The sequence below is a fragment of the Diadema antillarum genome, unplaced genomic scaffold, assembly GCF_040938485.1.
Source record: "Diadema antillarum isolate AM-2024a unplaced genomic scaffold, OU_Dant_1.0 scf00000028, whole genome shotgun sequence".
NCBI classification, from domain to species: Eukaryota; Metazoa; Echinodermata; class Echinoidea; order Diadematoida; family Diadematidae; genus Diadema; species Diadema antillarum.
Genome location: NW_027270917.1, coordinates 861,655 through 878,964, shown reverse-complemented (window position 1 = coordinate 878,964; position 17,310 = coordinate 861,655). Strand labels below are relative to the sequence as shown.

At 39.5% G+C, this 17,310-nt stretch overlaps 1 protein-coding gene across 1 annotated transcript; it reads right to left on the bottom strand.

The window, feature by feature from the left end:
• Positions 1-5,722: 5,722 nt before the first annotated feature.
• Positions 5,723-16,146, bottom strand: LOC139735577 (uncharacterized). Its single transcript, XM_071646337.1, has 12 exons — positions 16,126-16,146; positions 14,034-14,115; positions 13,260-13,381; positions 12,713-12,901; positions 11,866-11,944; positions 11,023-11,071; positions 10,504-10,596; positions 9,488-9,624; positions 8,916-9,061; positions 7,190-7,709; positions 6,329-6,783; positions 5,723-5,803 (listed from the first exon to the last, which is right to left on the bottom strand). Exons 1-12 carry the CDS (start codon positions 16,144-16,146, stop codon positions 5,723-5,725), a joined length of 1,974 nt encoding a protein of 657 aa, XP_071502438.1.
• Positions 16,147-17,310: the final 1,164 nt, after the last annotated feature.

Sequence of the window (17,310 nt, the reverse complement as noted above, 5' to 3'; positions counted from 1 at the left end):
ATAGCAGGGCTCGACACTAACGGTGGCCCGGTGGCCCGGGGCCACCAAAAATGAAAGTCGGGCCACCAAATTTGAAAAAAAGGACAAATTTGGTGGCCCGCCTCGGGCCACCAAATTTTTTTGAAAAGTATGTCAATAAATTCGTAACTTTGTGCGCCGGAAATTAGCAGTTAAATTTGTTTAAAGGATGGATGAAAAGGACTGAGTGAGTGCCTGAGAGTGAGTGTTGCAAGTTTGTTGAAGTTTATTTATGAGTTAATAGATACGTCCAACTTCTAATTCTTACTATCATGATTAAATATTTGACTCATTAAAAAAAAGGACTTTTAATGTTTTTTATTGGTTTTTTTCGGGACACCAAATTTTTCTCTCGGGCCACCAAAAATTTGAAATTTAGGATTTTGGTGGCCCCATCGGGCCACCAAACAAAAAAAGTTAGTGTCGAGCCATGGTTATAGCATTTGAAATAAAATGTTCCAGGAGAAATACTTTATTGCAACTTTTTTACTATACGGATGATACATAATTATGTGTATGTCATTGTGTGATAATGATTAGGCAGAGCATATGTATGAATCCCCATTCAGACGATCAAGAGGTAAAGGGGGAAGGGGTGTGAACAAGATCTAATGAACATACTACATATTTTGTTTTGGATTTGTTTGAGTTTATGGGCTGGGTGAGAAGCAATGGGCAAAAGAGTTTCATGGCAATGTGCATCACGTTAAGTGATAGCTTCTATGAAAATGCATCATGATGCTTATTGTGTTGAAAGTTACTTGAATGTGTCAAGTAAAGACAGTACATTTCCTATATTCCCAGTTTGGGATTGGCACTAGTGGCCAAGGATTTTACCACAAGTCATGTTGTGTCCAACTGCATACATTTTTATGCGTCATGCACTCACATTTTTGCTATGCAACTATGTATATCACAGAATGGTTAACATACTTTTAGTTTTTATCAGTGCAGAAGATGGGCAAATCAGAAAATTCAGAATATGCAGGATTGCTGTTTTTAGAAAATATTTTGGTTAATACACCTCTTTAAATTCTACAATGTACAACAATACAGTCATAAAATGTTTAGTGTTTCAAAGTGTTGATGCTCTCCAAAGCCTCTTCCTACACCAATGCCAAGTGTATAGAGGTGTACTTACACTGGTGTGCCTAATTTGCAGAGATTAGCTGCTAATCTCAAGATGGAAATCTACTGAAGTGCTGCTACAATAGTTTGGAGAAACCTTGTTTAAATCCATATTCATGGCAGCCATGTATTGAGTGTAAAGAGAATTGCAAAGTCTTTGAACTGGATGTGACAACTCTTTAACTGTTTGGCAAGACTTGCGGGCTACATACATGTACATGTAGTATGCATTCTGTGGTCCTTATTGTGATGTCCTGTTCTTGTTTTGTTGGGAGCCAAAAACTCCTCTTGAATCTCTCATCAATCATCTTGTAGTCACGCACATGTATAAAAAGGATATCTACCTCCCAAACTATGCCCAGTCTTTTTGTCTGTCTTGCTATAAATACATGTACTGTAGTAAACTGCAGTCTACCTTGCTTAAGTTGACCTCGCATAAGTCGAATAATCGCCCCAGTCAAAGGTCTTTTCAAGTCCTCTGCTCTCTATATTCATATGTTGAATTATCTCCAAGTCGAAGCTATTTCTTCAGTCCAAATAGATTCGACTTAGGCAAGGTTGACTGTATTTGTAAATTGTGTGCCATCTGATCAATTTCGGTGGTGAAACATGCTTTGCTATCTATGAAGTACTGAACAACCTGGAAACTTGGGCACTGTGAGCCTCCCACTTGCTATTCAAATTCCAGGGTTGGGTTCTGTAAAATTATCTACTATCAGGGTGTGATTACAAATATTGAAAAAACAAACAAACAAACAAACAAACAAACAAACAAAGCTGGAATGTGACTTGTAGGAATGTAATTTTCAGGAAGAAGCAACAGTATCGTCCAAATTGTAGTCTTTGTCCAGTGCTTCTCTCATATTATTTTTTTTTTTACACTACTACACGTGTACTCACTTCTCCCAGTGGAAACCTGTTTGTGAGCTACTAAAAGTTACTTGCGTTCAACTCCGAAAAGAAAGAAAGAAAAGAATCGGGATAGTGGCGCAGAGCATCCTACAACTGCTGTGTGTCACACAGTTTGAGAACTAGTGTCAGAGTTGAAAATTTTGATATCTTGCACTTTTCACTCTTTCTTGGGTCATTCAGTGCAGTCTATAGAAGTTTGCAGTTATTAAACACATAATCATGTGGTATGTGATTGATGGCTGTCATCTGCAAACACATGTTGTGCAAGTTATCATCACTTGAAATCTTCTGAATGCATATTATCTGTCTTTGTAATTTTGCAATTTTATACATTGCATTCTCTACATGCTATCCTCTACGACTATGAAATATATCTTTATTTGTTTATTTCTATGTATTGTATGTGTGAATCAATTTTAAAATACAGGACGACGAATTGGTTTATACGAATGATTGGCGTGGTGTTGACTTTTCTTCACTGTCTTGTAACATTGTGAAATAAACAAAGGAGAGGTTGAATGATACATTGTATGTTTTGAAAGAGGCGCATATGCACAAATACAAATGTTAGTGCACTGATATATACTTTATAAGTAAAAATAAAACTGTTCATATGACTTCTTTGTAGAAGTCGATACAGCTTCTTAGAACAAATGGTCTTGCAGCGAAATGATTGGGATGTCATTTCTGCATTTTTTTTCCTTCTCCATAAATACTACAAACTTCAAATTTTGCTACACATTCTGCACAAGACATGTCATCTCATCACAAACATTCATTCATTCACTCAGTTGTGACTTCTCTACTTCAGAATGAGTTTGTTTTTGGTACAGATTTGCACATTACAATCTAAAGGTACATGTACATGAGTTTTATTTCTTCTTCCTCTTCCATTAATTTTCTATCAAAACAATTGCAGTTGAATTGCTACCATGGTACAGGAATGTGACTGAGTCAAGGTATTTGGTTACTGTGGTAGGCAGCATGTAATGACTCACTGATATTCCAACAATATCCTATAACACCAAACAAAACTGATATTCTGGTTCTGTTCATGACCATGAAAAAAAAATTCTTCAATTTTAATTTTTGTTTCAATTTTACATTTTGTCTTCATGATGCCCTCTGGAACTAGCATTTTAACTAGAATTTTATTTAAAATACAAAGAGAAACCCGTTTGTTGAGAACGGCACTGAGCATTTTCTCTGAGACTGGTATAAGAATGCAAAGATGTATACTTCATACTTAGCAATGAAGCAAAAAAATGATAAAATAAAAAATGAAAAATACAGAAAACTGAAATAAAATGCACACATTTCCAAACATTGTTACCTACTGAACTGGTTATAATCAGAACTTTAAGACTATCTATTGCTTCTTAATCAAATTTCAGTGGTTCTCATAAAGTAGGGAGATTAGAAAGAGCAAAAAAAAAAATACAACGGGACACCACTAAGGCCTAGATTTCATTATCTACTTTTATTTGTGTAGTATGAAACACAGGGTCAGGGAAAACATTGATATGTAGGTTAGCAGTCGGCCAGCATCCATGATGAACTGTCACAAACTTCTAACAGTACTGGATGACAAGTAAGCTATATAGCATCCCATCAGGGCACATGAATCTAACACCGTGGAACCTCATTATAACGAAGCCACAGATAGCTACATGCCTGATTAAACGAGGTAATTTTGCAGGTACCATTCCTCTTTATATTCTTTTGTATTTAATCCCTGTTATAAGCATGTACTCGATATAATGAGGAAATCTCAGTAGCCCCATGCAGCACTTAAAGAGGTTTCCCTTGTGCAATCAATCCGCAGCTCTTCAGGCACAATCAAAGTAGGTTGAGAGCGGCAAAGTTTGGCTTTGACCCGCTGAGGACCAACTGGTTTTGCTTAAACACGCGCTTCCCATAGACACATGCCAGAGTGTACTCACGACTCGTCCTCAACACGGTTGTATGACCATCATGTTAATCATGCAGTTGATGAAGTCAATCAATGAAGTCTCCTGTCCGCATTTGCCACTTTTTAATCACAGTCTCACCGGGTCAACACTGACTGCTGTTTTCTAGAATCCGAGCTTTGCCAGAAAAATGTTGGCCATGAATATCATATCTATTCTTTTTTTTTCTTCTTCTTCTTCTTCTTTTTTTCTTTTTAATCTAGTAGAAGCAGATTACTGAACTGACTGACATCCACACTGAATGAAACACTCCTGCCTGCATTAACCTAATTGCACCTTGAAAAGGGTGTAAAGGGAAACCCTGTTATAACAAGCATGTTTGCTATGACAAGCATGCACAGGGTGTATATGTGACCCGCTCCAACAAAATGATCCTAAAGTCGGGTGAGGTCGATTATTTGAAAATTGCATGAAACAATTCCCTAATCTTTCTGCTTTAAAATGATATATAACACATCTTATAAAAATAATCGGTTGTGGAGATATCGATGTTTAAAAGAGAGCATGTCGAGACGTCTGGGAAATCACTGTTTCGAGAAAAGCGCCCTAAAAGTTCTCCTTGCGACGCAATCACGATCAAGGGACACGCAAGTCAGTATTCACCTCCGGACAATAGAAGGTGAGCCCTAGCAACCCCCAAAATACTTATTCAAACACAGCGTCGGCGGTCTCCTCACCGACCAATCAGTGACCAGGATGCCGGGAGAAGCGGCTGGGCATAGCGCACCCCGCCAGCACGCACCCCGCCAGCACGCACCAGTCAACAGGGCAGTGTGCGAGCTTCACACTTCGGTTAGCGGCAAGCAGCAAACTGACCAATGAGATTACTCTGGTCGTTGTTAGGGGCGGAGCCTATCTGTGGCGCTCAATCCAAATGTTCGAACCAGTTTCTGCTTCGTTGAAACGCCAAAAAACATGGCCCAGAAAAACGCTATTTTTTGGTCTTTCCTTTCATCATTTTGTTTCAAAATTTCGACAGACAACAGAAGACATGTCAGACTCTAATAATATGTCAAATTCAGAAAATCGTAAGTTTTGACCAATTTTGATGGTCTGACTTCAAACTCGATTTTCACGGCTTTGACCGTGCGCGACTTTAGGACCATTTTGTTGTAGCAGGTCACATATTGCTTGTAATGAGGTGAATTCAGCAGTCTCAATTTTCCTTTAGTGTGCTGTGTTCATCGAGTCTCTATTTTGTAAAAACATTAACAACTAGATACCAGATAGAATGGGGTAAAAGAGGTGGTCCTGGTGACCATGCTATAATGCTGTTTACCTGTATTAGCAATCCAGAGACTCCAACCCCAAGCACCTTCTGATCTGGAGATTCTCCCGCTTGAAACCCCTAGCAAACGGGAGACTCCAACTTGATGTGCGCGCGAAGCGCAAAGTTCCTTGCTGCCGGGGTCCAACTTTAGGGTTCTAGATGTTATCTTGTGCTACCCAAGGCTTATTTTTCTGCATACGATACGGAAATCATTTCAAGCGGGAGAAATTAAATCTCAAGCGGGAGAACAGGAGATTCTTCAAAAATGGGCTTTCGGCGGGAGATCTCCCGTCGAGAGCGGGAGAGTTGGAGTCTCTGGCAATCTTACAAGATTTCAATCATGCTTAGAAACACTGACCTGTGGATTTCAACCATAAAAATAAAAAGCTAACTTCATTCTTTAGGTTTAACAAAGGAGAAAATGTCATGTGACTTCAGTGCCAGTGCGGTTGAAATGCTCTACGGCCCAAGATGGCATCGGTGTAGTGAACTCAAAGTCTGGACCCTGGAAGGAAAGATAGGAAAGAAGATGTCAATTTCAACAAAATATTCAATACAATGGATTCCTATTATATAGTATACTGCTGTAATTGACATATAACAAATAAGATAATTTTCCTTGCCCAGAAGTTCAAAGTCTCAAAATGTATTCAATTGTTTTTCCAAATACTACCAAAAAAAAAAAAGAAAAGATTTTTACAAGACAGTTGCTGAAAGTCTCGTATTCACCAAATTTACCAGGGGATCTGTCCAGAGCTACCCGTTGATAATTATGACCATTACATGTCATTAAATGGCAAGTTATAAAATCATATCTAAAAAAAAATGTCTTTTATCATGGTTTTGACTCTGAAGTGCTATCATTAAATGTACTAGAAGTAAAGACAAGGTAGTGAGGGTCCTGTTAAAGATTGTATAAAGCTTTTTTAACATCTACAACAAGACCTTGCTGCACAAACACTTCACTTTGAGTAAAAAACAAACAGAACTGAAAAACGAGTGATTTAAAAAAAAACTGCTATCCACACACCTTGTATGTCAGAGCATGAAGATAGATGCACATCTCATGGGGCTCAGGGTCAGGCATGGGGTCACGACACTCCCTGCAGAGGGTCACCACTAGCTTGTCTGTCCTCTCATCCTCCAGCCGCTCCCTGATGTCATCATCATCATCATCATCATCATTAACCTTGTTGTCCCTGGCAACCGCCTCTTTCACACCTCCACCACTGACGTCCTCTGGACTGACAGAAGCCCGGCACGCTGGCGGTGATGATTTGTCCGTGTCCATGGCATCTTTGTCATTCCTGCCGGTTTTGATGTTGGCATTCATCAGCTGACTCTTATGACACTCCGTATATAGTGCCCCTCTTTCAGGCTTTTTGTAAGCTTGGGTGGCATCACCATCTCCATCATTTTCCCCGCTCCTTCCTTTGTCAACGACCTGATCAGGCTTACAGTCTGTGCTTGGTATATGTGCATCTGCTGCATGGCAAAAAGAACAAAAGCAATTCACACAAGAGGAGTGCAAATGACAAGTATAATGGGAATGACACCAATGTGAATCCTATACAGGAAAAGATTTGATATTTTTGATGAATACCCCATGACAGTGTGAGAATACAAAACAGTGTTGGCAATTGTAGAATCACTTCAACATGTAGGAATCATGAAAGTTTTGAGAACTGTGCAACCACAACGAACAATAATGCATGAACAACAAAGAGCTCAAAAGAAAGATAATTTCTATGTCACCCTATGACACACTACCAATGAACAGTACAAATTGCAATAAAGAAATAGAATGCCAAGTCACAGATATGTGATATCTGGGAACTGTCGTGGTTAATAGCCTTAATTTTAGTATGATGATCAATGTGTATACCTCTACCATGCAGTGAACCCGAGGATTGATGGCATCTGGTTTCCATCAGGACAGCATGATTAGTCCTTGGTGTTTCCTGAGGATTATTTGTGGCAGCATCACTGGACAAAAGGCTTCCACGGGTCTCCTTTGAAGTTTCCTCTTGATTGGTCCTATCATCGACTGAAGCTATACGCTGAGAGGTGGCTACATACGTGGAGTCCACAGCAATTAGTCCTCGATCACTGCTGGTGATATTGTCTGGCACAGCACAGTTTGGCAGACGATTGACGGACAAAACTGCCTCGCTGTCTCTGCCGTCTTGTGATGAGCAGCTTGGGAAATTGTCTCCACCCTGAAGTCTTGTGACCCGACCATCGGTCATTTCAAGATCATTGTTGCCATGAGTGGTGCTGTCATTGACATGGGCAGTACTGTCACCTCCCTGATCACCCGTCTGTTTGACATTCATCAAGTTCTGGATTCTGGCTTTCTCCAGGGCAGCATCGATCTCAATGTCGTGCTGCTCGATCAGATCCTTCAGTAGCTTCACAAAGACAAGCATCAAAGAAACCAAGAGTTCCCAAGTAAAAAATTTTGATGATCATAACAGTTCTACATGAGGCCTGAAGAGTTACAAATCTGTTTTGAAATTGCCTCTTCTTTCCCACACTTAAGACTTTAGACTTTAGAATTATTGATATACACAATTCTAATTCTATGTTTTTAACATAGCTGACTGATGTATGTAGTTCAAACAAATGTGGTAGAAATATTCAACTTTCAACAAATCTTCACTCTGTGAAATGGATAAGTGCAGTCCATTCTGATGTGTTACAAGCCTTGTGACATACTCAAATGCTGACAATTTATGGCAATTTATTCCACAAAGGAATTAATGACTGCATCCTTCATAATCCTTGATGGTTTGTTTATCCAAATTCTGACAGTTTTGTTGATCTTGCAGTTTACATATCAAGCTTTACTCCCAATGTGTAGGCATAGTCCTAGTCAGGGTACACTTCTGCTTTTCATTTTTATGAAAACATAAGATTCTCAAGAATTCTGACAAGTACTAATATGGGAGTCTGAATCGTTTTGTTCTCTTTCTTTCTGGGTTCTTTGATTTCCATGTATTGTTTTGCAGATACAGTAGTTATTTCTTATCTGTCTGTTTGTTAGTATGTGGTGGTGAAGGTGGTGTGTGTGTGGGGGGGGGGGGAGGGGGGGGTGATTGCACAAAAGTATATACATGTATGTATGTGTGAGAGGGAATCTTTGCATAAACAGGGCTGCTAACTCTGATGCAATTAGCAAGAGTCTCACACAATTCACCAAATTTTTACTATCTCACTCTGATGAAAGAATTTTCATGCTGAGCTCCACAAACAGAAAGTAAGAATGACATGTTCCCCAAATCCACGATTATCCAAACATTCAATATGCCCACGCCCAAACTTTTGAGGTTTTCCCACAGGCACACTCTTTCCATGCACCAGAGTGCACCATATAATAAAATACGAATTGTCAAAAGCTTTCCTCAGTGGAAAAAAAAAGGGGGGAGGGGGGTCACTTCTCTTCCATACTATCCACCATCCCACCATCACCACCACCATTACTTCCATCCCTCAGGTCTGGTTGCTCGCTCCCTCAAAGTCTCACTCCAAACTCTCACTCAAGGTTGGCAGCCCTGCATACATCTTTCTCAAACAAGACACTTGTAGTTTTGGCAAAAAAGGGATCAAGCTTCTACCTGCTCGTCTGTGCGCCCCTGGAGGCCCCCTTTCCCCTTGTCTGGCCCCCAGACGGGGTTGTTATAGAGGGGATCATTGATGATGGGGAAGCCCAGGTACTGCAGGTGGACTCGGATTTGGTGCATGCGCCCTGTGAGGGGGTAACCTGCAGGGGAAATCAAGTTTAGGGTGAAAGAAAAATGCAAACCACATGAGAGGTACACTTGCCAGAAAAATTATCCTGAATCTAGTTTGATTGAGAAGCATGATTTTATACTTTTATAAGACCATGTCAGGATTGGTGGCAAAGATGCTGAAAAGTTGCATGTGATCAGGATTAACATCAGATATATAGTTTAATATTCAGTTTCAGTCATTGTGCTACAGTGATTCTAGGCATAACACATGGATTATGATAAATAATGTCATGGCATTACATCTGCCATGTACTTCAATAAAGCTCTTTATTCCATCTACCATGAGACTATGCTTTGCATTGCAATTTGTGACAAAATTCATACATTCAAATGGTTTTTCATAGTGTTATAATCTCTATTCCACTGCATGTTACATCTGAGAAAGTTTAACTTACATTTAATGATACTGGTTTCTCCATCGTAGCTGAGCCTCTCAAATCTGGTATGGCATGGTTTTCCATCGGTCTTCACTCGACATACACCAATCTTGTGGGACACGATGAAGATGGGTTCTGCGCATTCCACTGGCTCACTGCAAACACAGAATAGATAGGATGGGACTATCAGATGAAGTCATAAACTATTTCTTCTTTTCAGAACAATCTATACATACCAATTTTGATATCTCTAACCTCATCAAATGATGTTGAGCATTCGAAAATCGAAATATTTAGCCTCTGTGTGATATTCAGCACAAAAAATGAAACACAGAAAACATTCACTCCATAAATCACTTCAAAAATTACGGTCTGTTTTCCATTCATCATATCTTGTTCGGTGATGGTTTCAGTTTAACGTGGATCATTACAATGTCGAAACTGAAATAGTTGCATATTGGACTCCGATGTTATTCAAGAAAACTTTGCTCTTTCTTCTTCTTCTTCTTTCTTTTAACTATTCTGATCTTCACCTGTAGATTTCTAGCATCAGGAATGCTACAGTCAAACTTAAAAGGAGAACAGAATTGCAGCAAAGGACTTCTCATAACCTCCAGGACACAAAAAGTAAATTTCTCAATAAAAATTCAACAAAAAAAATTTGGGGACTATAAGTAAATAAACCAAATACAGAATCTTAAATATAGAAATAAAGAATTGAGATGCAATCGTCATATCACAAAAGTGTCCATTATGTTGTGTTCACATGCATTTCATGATGGGCTAGCATCTAACCTGGTACTAAGAAAACAAACATCTTCCTTCATCTGATTTTGGCTCATCTCTTAACTTTAAATATGTATTTCTTTTTTTTCTGGGGGGGATTTGTCACTTTGTTTTAAGACTTCATAATATCAGAATATCAACCTACATATTAAAGAATCTCTGATCAATATGTTGAGCTGTTAAACACCTCCCAGCTAGAAGAGGGCCTAATGAATCAATGTCCCTTTCACTTTGACCTCGTCTCTCACCTTGAGAATTCCCCCTGGACCTTGCAGAGGTAGATCTTCTCCAACCGTCTGTCCCTGACGTAGGCATCCAGACGGAGCGACACTTCCCTCGTTCTGAAAACGGCAAATTGGGAATTACGGTAATATCATGCCACCTACAATATTTCTTGTTGCATAATGATGCTCAGAATGTTCTATGTGATGCCCCAAGTCGAGATATTCACCATTCTTGACACTGTACTGACAAACATTGTTAATTAAATTTTCTCAGGTCTTGGGGGTTAGAACCGAACCGGAGATAAGTCTTGTGCTCTTTGTGGGCCACTGAGCACATTTATGCCATAGTTAGTGCGTACAATTCACCTTTGTTCTGAGGGTTAGTGTCTTGTGTCCAATAATACGCACTTTTAATTAGCTGTACATCAGTGACTTTACAAGTACTGTAGTACGACTCAGGTACACTTGTAAGAAAGTAAAATCCACCAAAGAGGGATTAATAGCATCATGGAAACAACTATTTATGGAGAGTTTATGAAATACCTCGCAAAAAGGAGCAGCCCAGAAGTCAGTCTGTCTAAACGATGAATTGCTGATGAAAATCAAAACAAAAAAAGTTTTTCGAAGGAAAATAGCATTACAAGGTTATCACAATGAAAGGAAATCCAGATATGTGAATATTCTTTTTCAGCACTGTATTAAGTTGCAACTCAGTTCAGGATGAAAACAAGCTCTCTCACACTTGGCTCTTTAACTCAAACTAATGAGTCACAAGAAATGCTGTCTACTACAGATAATTCATCATATCTGATATGCTGCACAGTTGAAAACAATAGTAATCCAGAAAAAGAAAAAAGTCATAACAAATCACAATGACCTTGCATGATAGAAACATTTCATAAAATGCTGAGATTACCATGGCAGTATACAATATGCTCTCATCGGATTCTCAATTACTGTAAAAGCTCTTATTTTCATGAGGGATTAATTTTCACAAATTTTGTGAATCACTGTTGAGCCATGAATTTAACAACACCTGAAAATATTGCAAACGGCAAGGCATTGGTGTACTTATAATAACTTTGGTGTCAAATCTCAAAAAGAACATCTTGCAATAATGTTTGTGATCTCCTCACAGAGAAAATATCTGTAGGCCTACGTGAAAATGATTGATTTTACACGACACTGCATTACTTTAAACGATGTTTTGATGTTGGCTGACAGGTCTCTGCATGATATCATCTAAAAGCATGTGTTGTCCAAATCAATCATATGTATATTTTGCCTAAAATTCTCTGTTAATCCTTGTGAAAACAAAGCTCAGAAATAGAATTGAATTGAACTGAAAAGAACTAGAGGAGGACTAGAAGCATTGACAACACTCACTATGAAGACCACGAAAGCCATACTCCCGACCAAGAATGAACACCAGGGTGTTACGCCGATACTTTCCACAGGGGTGAACCTGTAAAAGGGTGGGAGGACATGAGAATGATATTCACTATTGCCCAGTAACAGCTCTCTCTGGAAAATTATAGTTAGGACAAATTTATTACATTGACCCACTGCAACAAGGATGAATATTAGTTCATGTTTATACAGAAAAGAGAAATGTCGCTTTGATAGGGGCATATTAATGCTATATCTCCATTGCAGGACAAAGCTACATGTTATTATGATAAAACTTACTCTGGCCTCAAAGGGCACACAAATATATTGCCTGGGCAAGGACCATTTGTTTCTGTCTTAAATGTGCTCCATAATATTTCTAGTGAGGGCAATATTTTTTTCATACTGACAAATATTGTGATGTGCAGTTGAGTATATCTTGTGGCGGCAATGACATGGTAGAAATATCTCACTTTGTCACCACTTTCACAATTATTACAGCATTGCAAGGTCAAGAGTTGTGTTTTACCACTTTGTCACGGAGAATGAAAAAAACAAAACAGTAATGGCCATTATGAGATATTCACAAGAATACTTACGAAAAGGAGTGTATCAAGGAATGCTGCTGTTTACAGTTAATAGCAGGGGGAAAGCTAATATTATCTTACCCAATCATTCTGATAAAGATGTAATGGACAATAGCACATGAACTGCACATTTATCTGTCCATACTGAGTGTTCATCCACATTGGGGCAAGCACTGGTCAGGGTGAAAGGCTGGTAAACAAAAATTTGAAAGTTCTTCAAAATATTTTATTCTTCAAGAGCATTCTGCCAAACTTACGGGAATGGAGGCCGGTTTATTGATGACCAGATAGTCTTCTGTGTCGGCGATGATCTGGATGGGTTCTCCAGAAACCGGTGGCTCATGACGGTGTACCTTGGACTGCATGAAATCGTTGTTCCGTAGGATGCGGTCTGGTGATGCGGCACCCTTGTTGACCCTAATGAGGCCCTCCTTGATGGCCACTTCCTGGAGATGTAGAGAGGGGTGAAAAACTGATGAACACTCTCTCACATTTAGAATCATAATTCACCAGAGACAGGATTTACTGTGCAATTAGAAAAGGACATGAACATTTTTCCCCCACTGGGATATTCATTATTCTACATCAAACATATATTCATCTGAACCCATAATACATCATATTTCAAATAACATCATAATATTTCAAATAAAATACTTTGAAAAACAACCAATAAAGTATCGTGACTCAGACCATCACATGATACATATCAAGAAATCAGGTGTCTTAAACAGACACTTGACATTGCTGCTATATCAGTGATGACCATGGAGGTGAGGTGAGGGGAGGGAAAATTGGACTCACATAGTACTCGGGAGTCTCCAGTCGAAATTCCTTCTTGAAGACATCCAAAAGCTTGCATCCAAACCATCTCCCTTTGGCATGGGTCTCAAACTTGTACACATATGGCTTGACCTTCCTCAGACCTGGAAATTGGGGGGGGGGGGGGGATGGGAGGGAGGGATGAGGGTTGGGAAAAATTACACAGACATGGATGTGTTGGAAGGTTAAAGGTTTCAGCCTTCATTCGTGTTTGACAAATAAGTCAAAAAGTCCAATAAATGACAATTAGTGGCCTCACAAATGTGTAGAATGAATGCTGGTATTAATGTAGCATCTAACCTTATCCAACTGTGAAAGAAAGACCTGTATGGCAAGGATTTACAGAAAAATAAGAGAATTCAGAGGAAAATTTTTCACAATCAATCCAACAGGCAGTTTGCAGAAATCAGGTACATCACTCTGAAATCAACTCTACATCATCAAATCTACATCAATTCATCAGAATATGCCTTGCCTATCTTTTAAAATTTATATGATCCTGACAAACAAGCTGCTGCACTTGACAGCATATCATTTTCAAAACATGGTCACTTTGTGAATTTTACCTTTTTTGATACCTGCAGTCTGCAATTCACACAAGACTTATGCTGGAAACATGAGGCTATCAATATATCTTAGAGAGTGGCAGTCTTTATTTCTACACATTTCATAGCCCACTAAAATGTAGTTTAGAGTCAACAGTAAGTACTGTGTCCAATCTTTCATAGCTGTCAAATATTGATTCTGAATGATTACCGTTCTCAAAGTAATATTCCACATTGCTGAACTGGTCTTCATGGGCAAACTTTTGCACCTTTTTAGGATGATTTCCCTGCTTCTGTAAGAAAGTAACAAAGAAAGAAAGAAAACAAAAGCAACAGAATATTTGCCTTTCATGTAGGTTCTTGGATTCATTTGGCCTTTCAGCTCAGGTTACTACATGTTGTGATACACTGTAGCAAAACCAAAATGAAATTTGATTTGTCTGACCAAATTGGCTCAATTTTGAACAACTCTAAATCCTCTGCCTTTTGGCATCAAGTGATCCAATTCAATTTGGTGATAAGCCTAAAGCAGGGTCAGTAGGGGTGCAACATACATAGAAATACATAGGATGTCACCACTTTGGGCCCCCCCATCTTTTTTTTTACCCCAGAAGTGGCACTAGAAATAGGGACCTTGCTTGAAGTGTGAGCGCGGTACAACAAGGGTTTGTTTTTGCGCTCTTTTTTTTTTTTGCTTGTCAGCTGAAGAAACCTGGAAGTGGCAACACAAGTCGGAAGGTTTTTTTTTTTTTTTGCCTGTTATATGTTAGCTGATGAAACCCGGAAGTGGGCCCTTCCATTTTTGAAGAGTGGCGCCGCCATGTAAAGGTCTATCCAATTAGCCTATAGTATCAGGTACATACATCACTGCTTTGCAGGGAAGAATGCCCATATTTAAGTGGCGGACTCTTGAATTCATAAATCTGTACACACTCTTGATTAATAATAGCTAATACATCATATGAAAGCAATATGGCTGTCAAAACATACATAGCATAGCAGTTCGGGAAACCCACTCACAAGGGGGGCCCCTCCTTATAAGTAACCCGTCCCCCTTATAAGTAACCCCGTCCCCCTCATAAGTAACCCCCGGGGCACCCCTTATAAGGAGTCTCCACGCTTTTTGCAATGCAACGCGAAAATGAAAGGACTGCGGCAATTCGCTTGATTATGTCCATAAAGCTTCACAAGTTTCCTAGTTACTCACGAAATTTGAGCAAAATCGGTTCGAGGCATCATATCTAAAATCATGGATTTAAATGCGATGTCAAACGACCCATGCGAATGCTGAAATGCGAGCGATTACTGGCGTGAGTGTCGCCAGGCGCGGCGGCGCGGCAATGCTTGAGTGCAGACGTGGCGACCGAGTACGGAGACTTTCGTTCGTTCAGCCACCTGAATGAACGAAAGTCTCCGTACTCAGTCGCCATGTCTGCACTCAAGCATTGCCGCGCCGCCGCGCCTGGCGACACTCACGCCAGTAATCGCTCGCATTTCAGCATTCGCATGGGTCGTTTGACATCGCATATAAATCCATGATTTTAGATATGATGCCTCGAACCGATTTTGCTCAAATTTCGTGAGTAACTAGGAAACTTGTGAAGCTTTATGGACATAATCAAGCGAATTGCCGCAGTCCTTTCATTTTCGCGTTGCATTGCAAAAAAGCGTGGAGACTCCTTATAAGGGGTGCCCCGGGGGTTACTTACAAGGGGGACGGGGTTACTTATAAGGGGGACGGGTTACTTATAAGGAGGGGCCCCCCTTGTGAGTGGGTTTCCCGAACTGATAGGGCCTACACACAAACACACACACACACACACACACACACACAATTGACTTGAGGTAGGACAACCAAACTCTCACCCTGTCCCAAAGTTTCTAGGAACACTTTCTTATGCTTAGGATGCTTTTGTAATTTCAAAGAACATTCTCATTAATTTCCCAGTTTGCACATAAATCCATGAAACATCACTCCATTGAAGATGATATAAAGGGGAAAAAAAAGTCTGCTTCAGTCTATTCTACGTCAGAAGGATCCCATCACAGCTACAATACAAGCCTGGCATGTAGAGAGTCTAATGTTTATAAATTAATTGCAAAAACAATGTCATTCATTGCTTTAAATTTACAGCATTTTTTCTAAACTTTGTGATTCAAAGACCAACTTTAATAACTTTACAGTGCAATATGGCTATGAATTATTTGTCTCTCAAATATTTGCCTCCTTCCATTCCCTTCGTTGTACACCAGGACAAAATTTATCAAATATATCAGACATAAATGTCTTCTGTTCTGCTCACCTTTGTTTTTCGTTTCGGCATCTTGTTCTGGAAGTCCGAGACCAAGTCAAAGTGATCACCTGTAAACTTAGCTGTACTTGTACTTGCAAATCCAGTACATTTGTTCCACATTACATTACACGAAGGTCTGGTGCGAATCCCGCTTATGTAATCAAAATAAAATATAGCACATCTCGATGTCGAAAACAACAAACTATCGTCCAAAACTCTGGATCTTCCCGTCACCCTGGGCCTACGGGCGACTCTAGATCTTCGTGAAACCCACGATGACAAATCTCTGACTAACACGGAAAGGCACACCTGGGACTGAAGTTTGGGGCAAACGTTTGTCACATTTCGGCAACAATATATTAGTTGAATTTGACGAATCTGAGAGCCAAACAACATTACATTACTGACAAAGGACGTGTACAGTTAGTTGGTTATTTTCACTAAAGAGTCAAACAATGGCATTTCGATCTTGAGTTGATACCTGTTTGGAGGTTTGTTGCGCAATACAAACCACATGTACTGTAGGCAGCCTGCGGTGATTCAGCTGACAGCGTACACGACGTACGTGCACAACGTTATATGTCAAGTGGCGGATCCAGAGGGGGCGCCCTGGGCGGCTATACCACAGAAGAGTTCTGTGGGCCCCATCTGTGGCTATACCAGGGGCGCGCCCCTCTTTATCTTTATCTCTTTTTTTTTCTTTATCTAAAGAAATAAAAAGAAAAATGGGGGGGGGGGGGGAGGGCGGCGTGCACCCCCTTTAATTTTGTAAAGGCGCCTCCCCTTTACAGAATTCCTGGATCAGCCCCTGAAAGTAGGCCGATAAGTATCGTCCCACGATGAGACTATACTCCGAGTATAATACTCGAGCTCATTCAGCAGTGCTAGCACGCTTTTTTATTCAAATTTAATGATACATGTATAAGAAATTCAACGATTTTATATCAAAAATACATTATCAGCATTTCATTTTCACAGGGTTCTATATCAAGAATACAATTATTTATGATATCAAGAAATTTTTTTTTTTTTCTGCAGGGAACTAATCATCGAATTCTTGATAAGCAAACATTGAATTCTTGATATTTAAAAAAAATAGAATATTCTTGATAATAATGTTATTATTATTGAAGGGACTGTACAGTTCTGGTTGAGGTGAGGATTTAACTTTAATGTTTTGCGAGATATTCAGAA

Bases quoted from the DNA above. Each gene is read 5' to 3' on its own strand.
- LOC139735577 (XM_071646337.1), bottom strand. From the start codon at position 16,146: ATGCCGAAACGAAAAACAAAG. The intron at 13,382-14,033 runs GTAATCATTCAG...CCCAATTTCCAG, and splicing joins GGAATATTACTTTGAGAACG to GTCTGAGGAAGGTCAAGCCA. The intron at 11,072-11,865 runs GTGAGTGTTGTC...GATTTTCATCAG, and splicing joins TGGCTTTCGTGGTCTTCATA to CAATTCATCGTTTAGACAGA.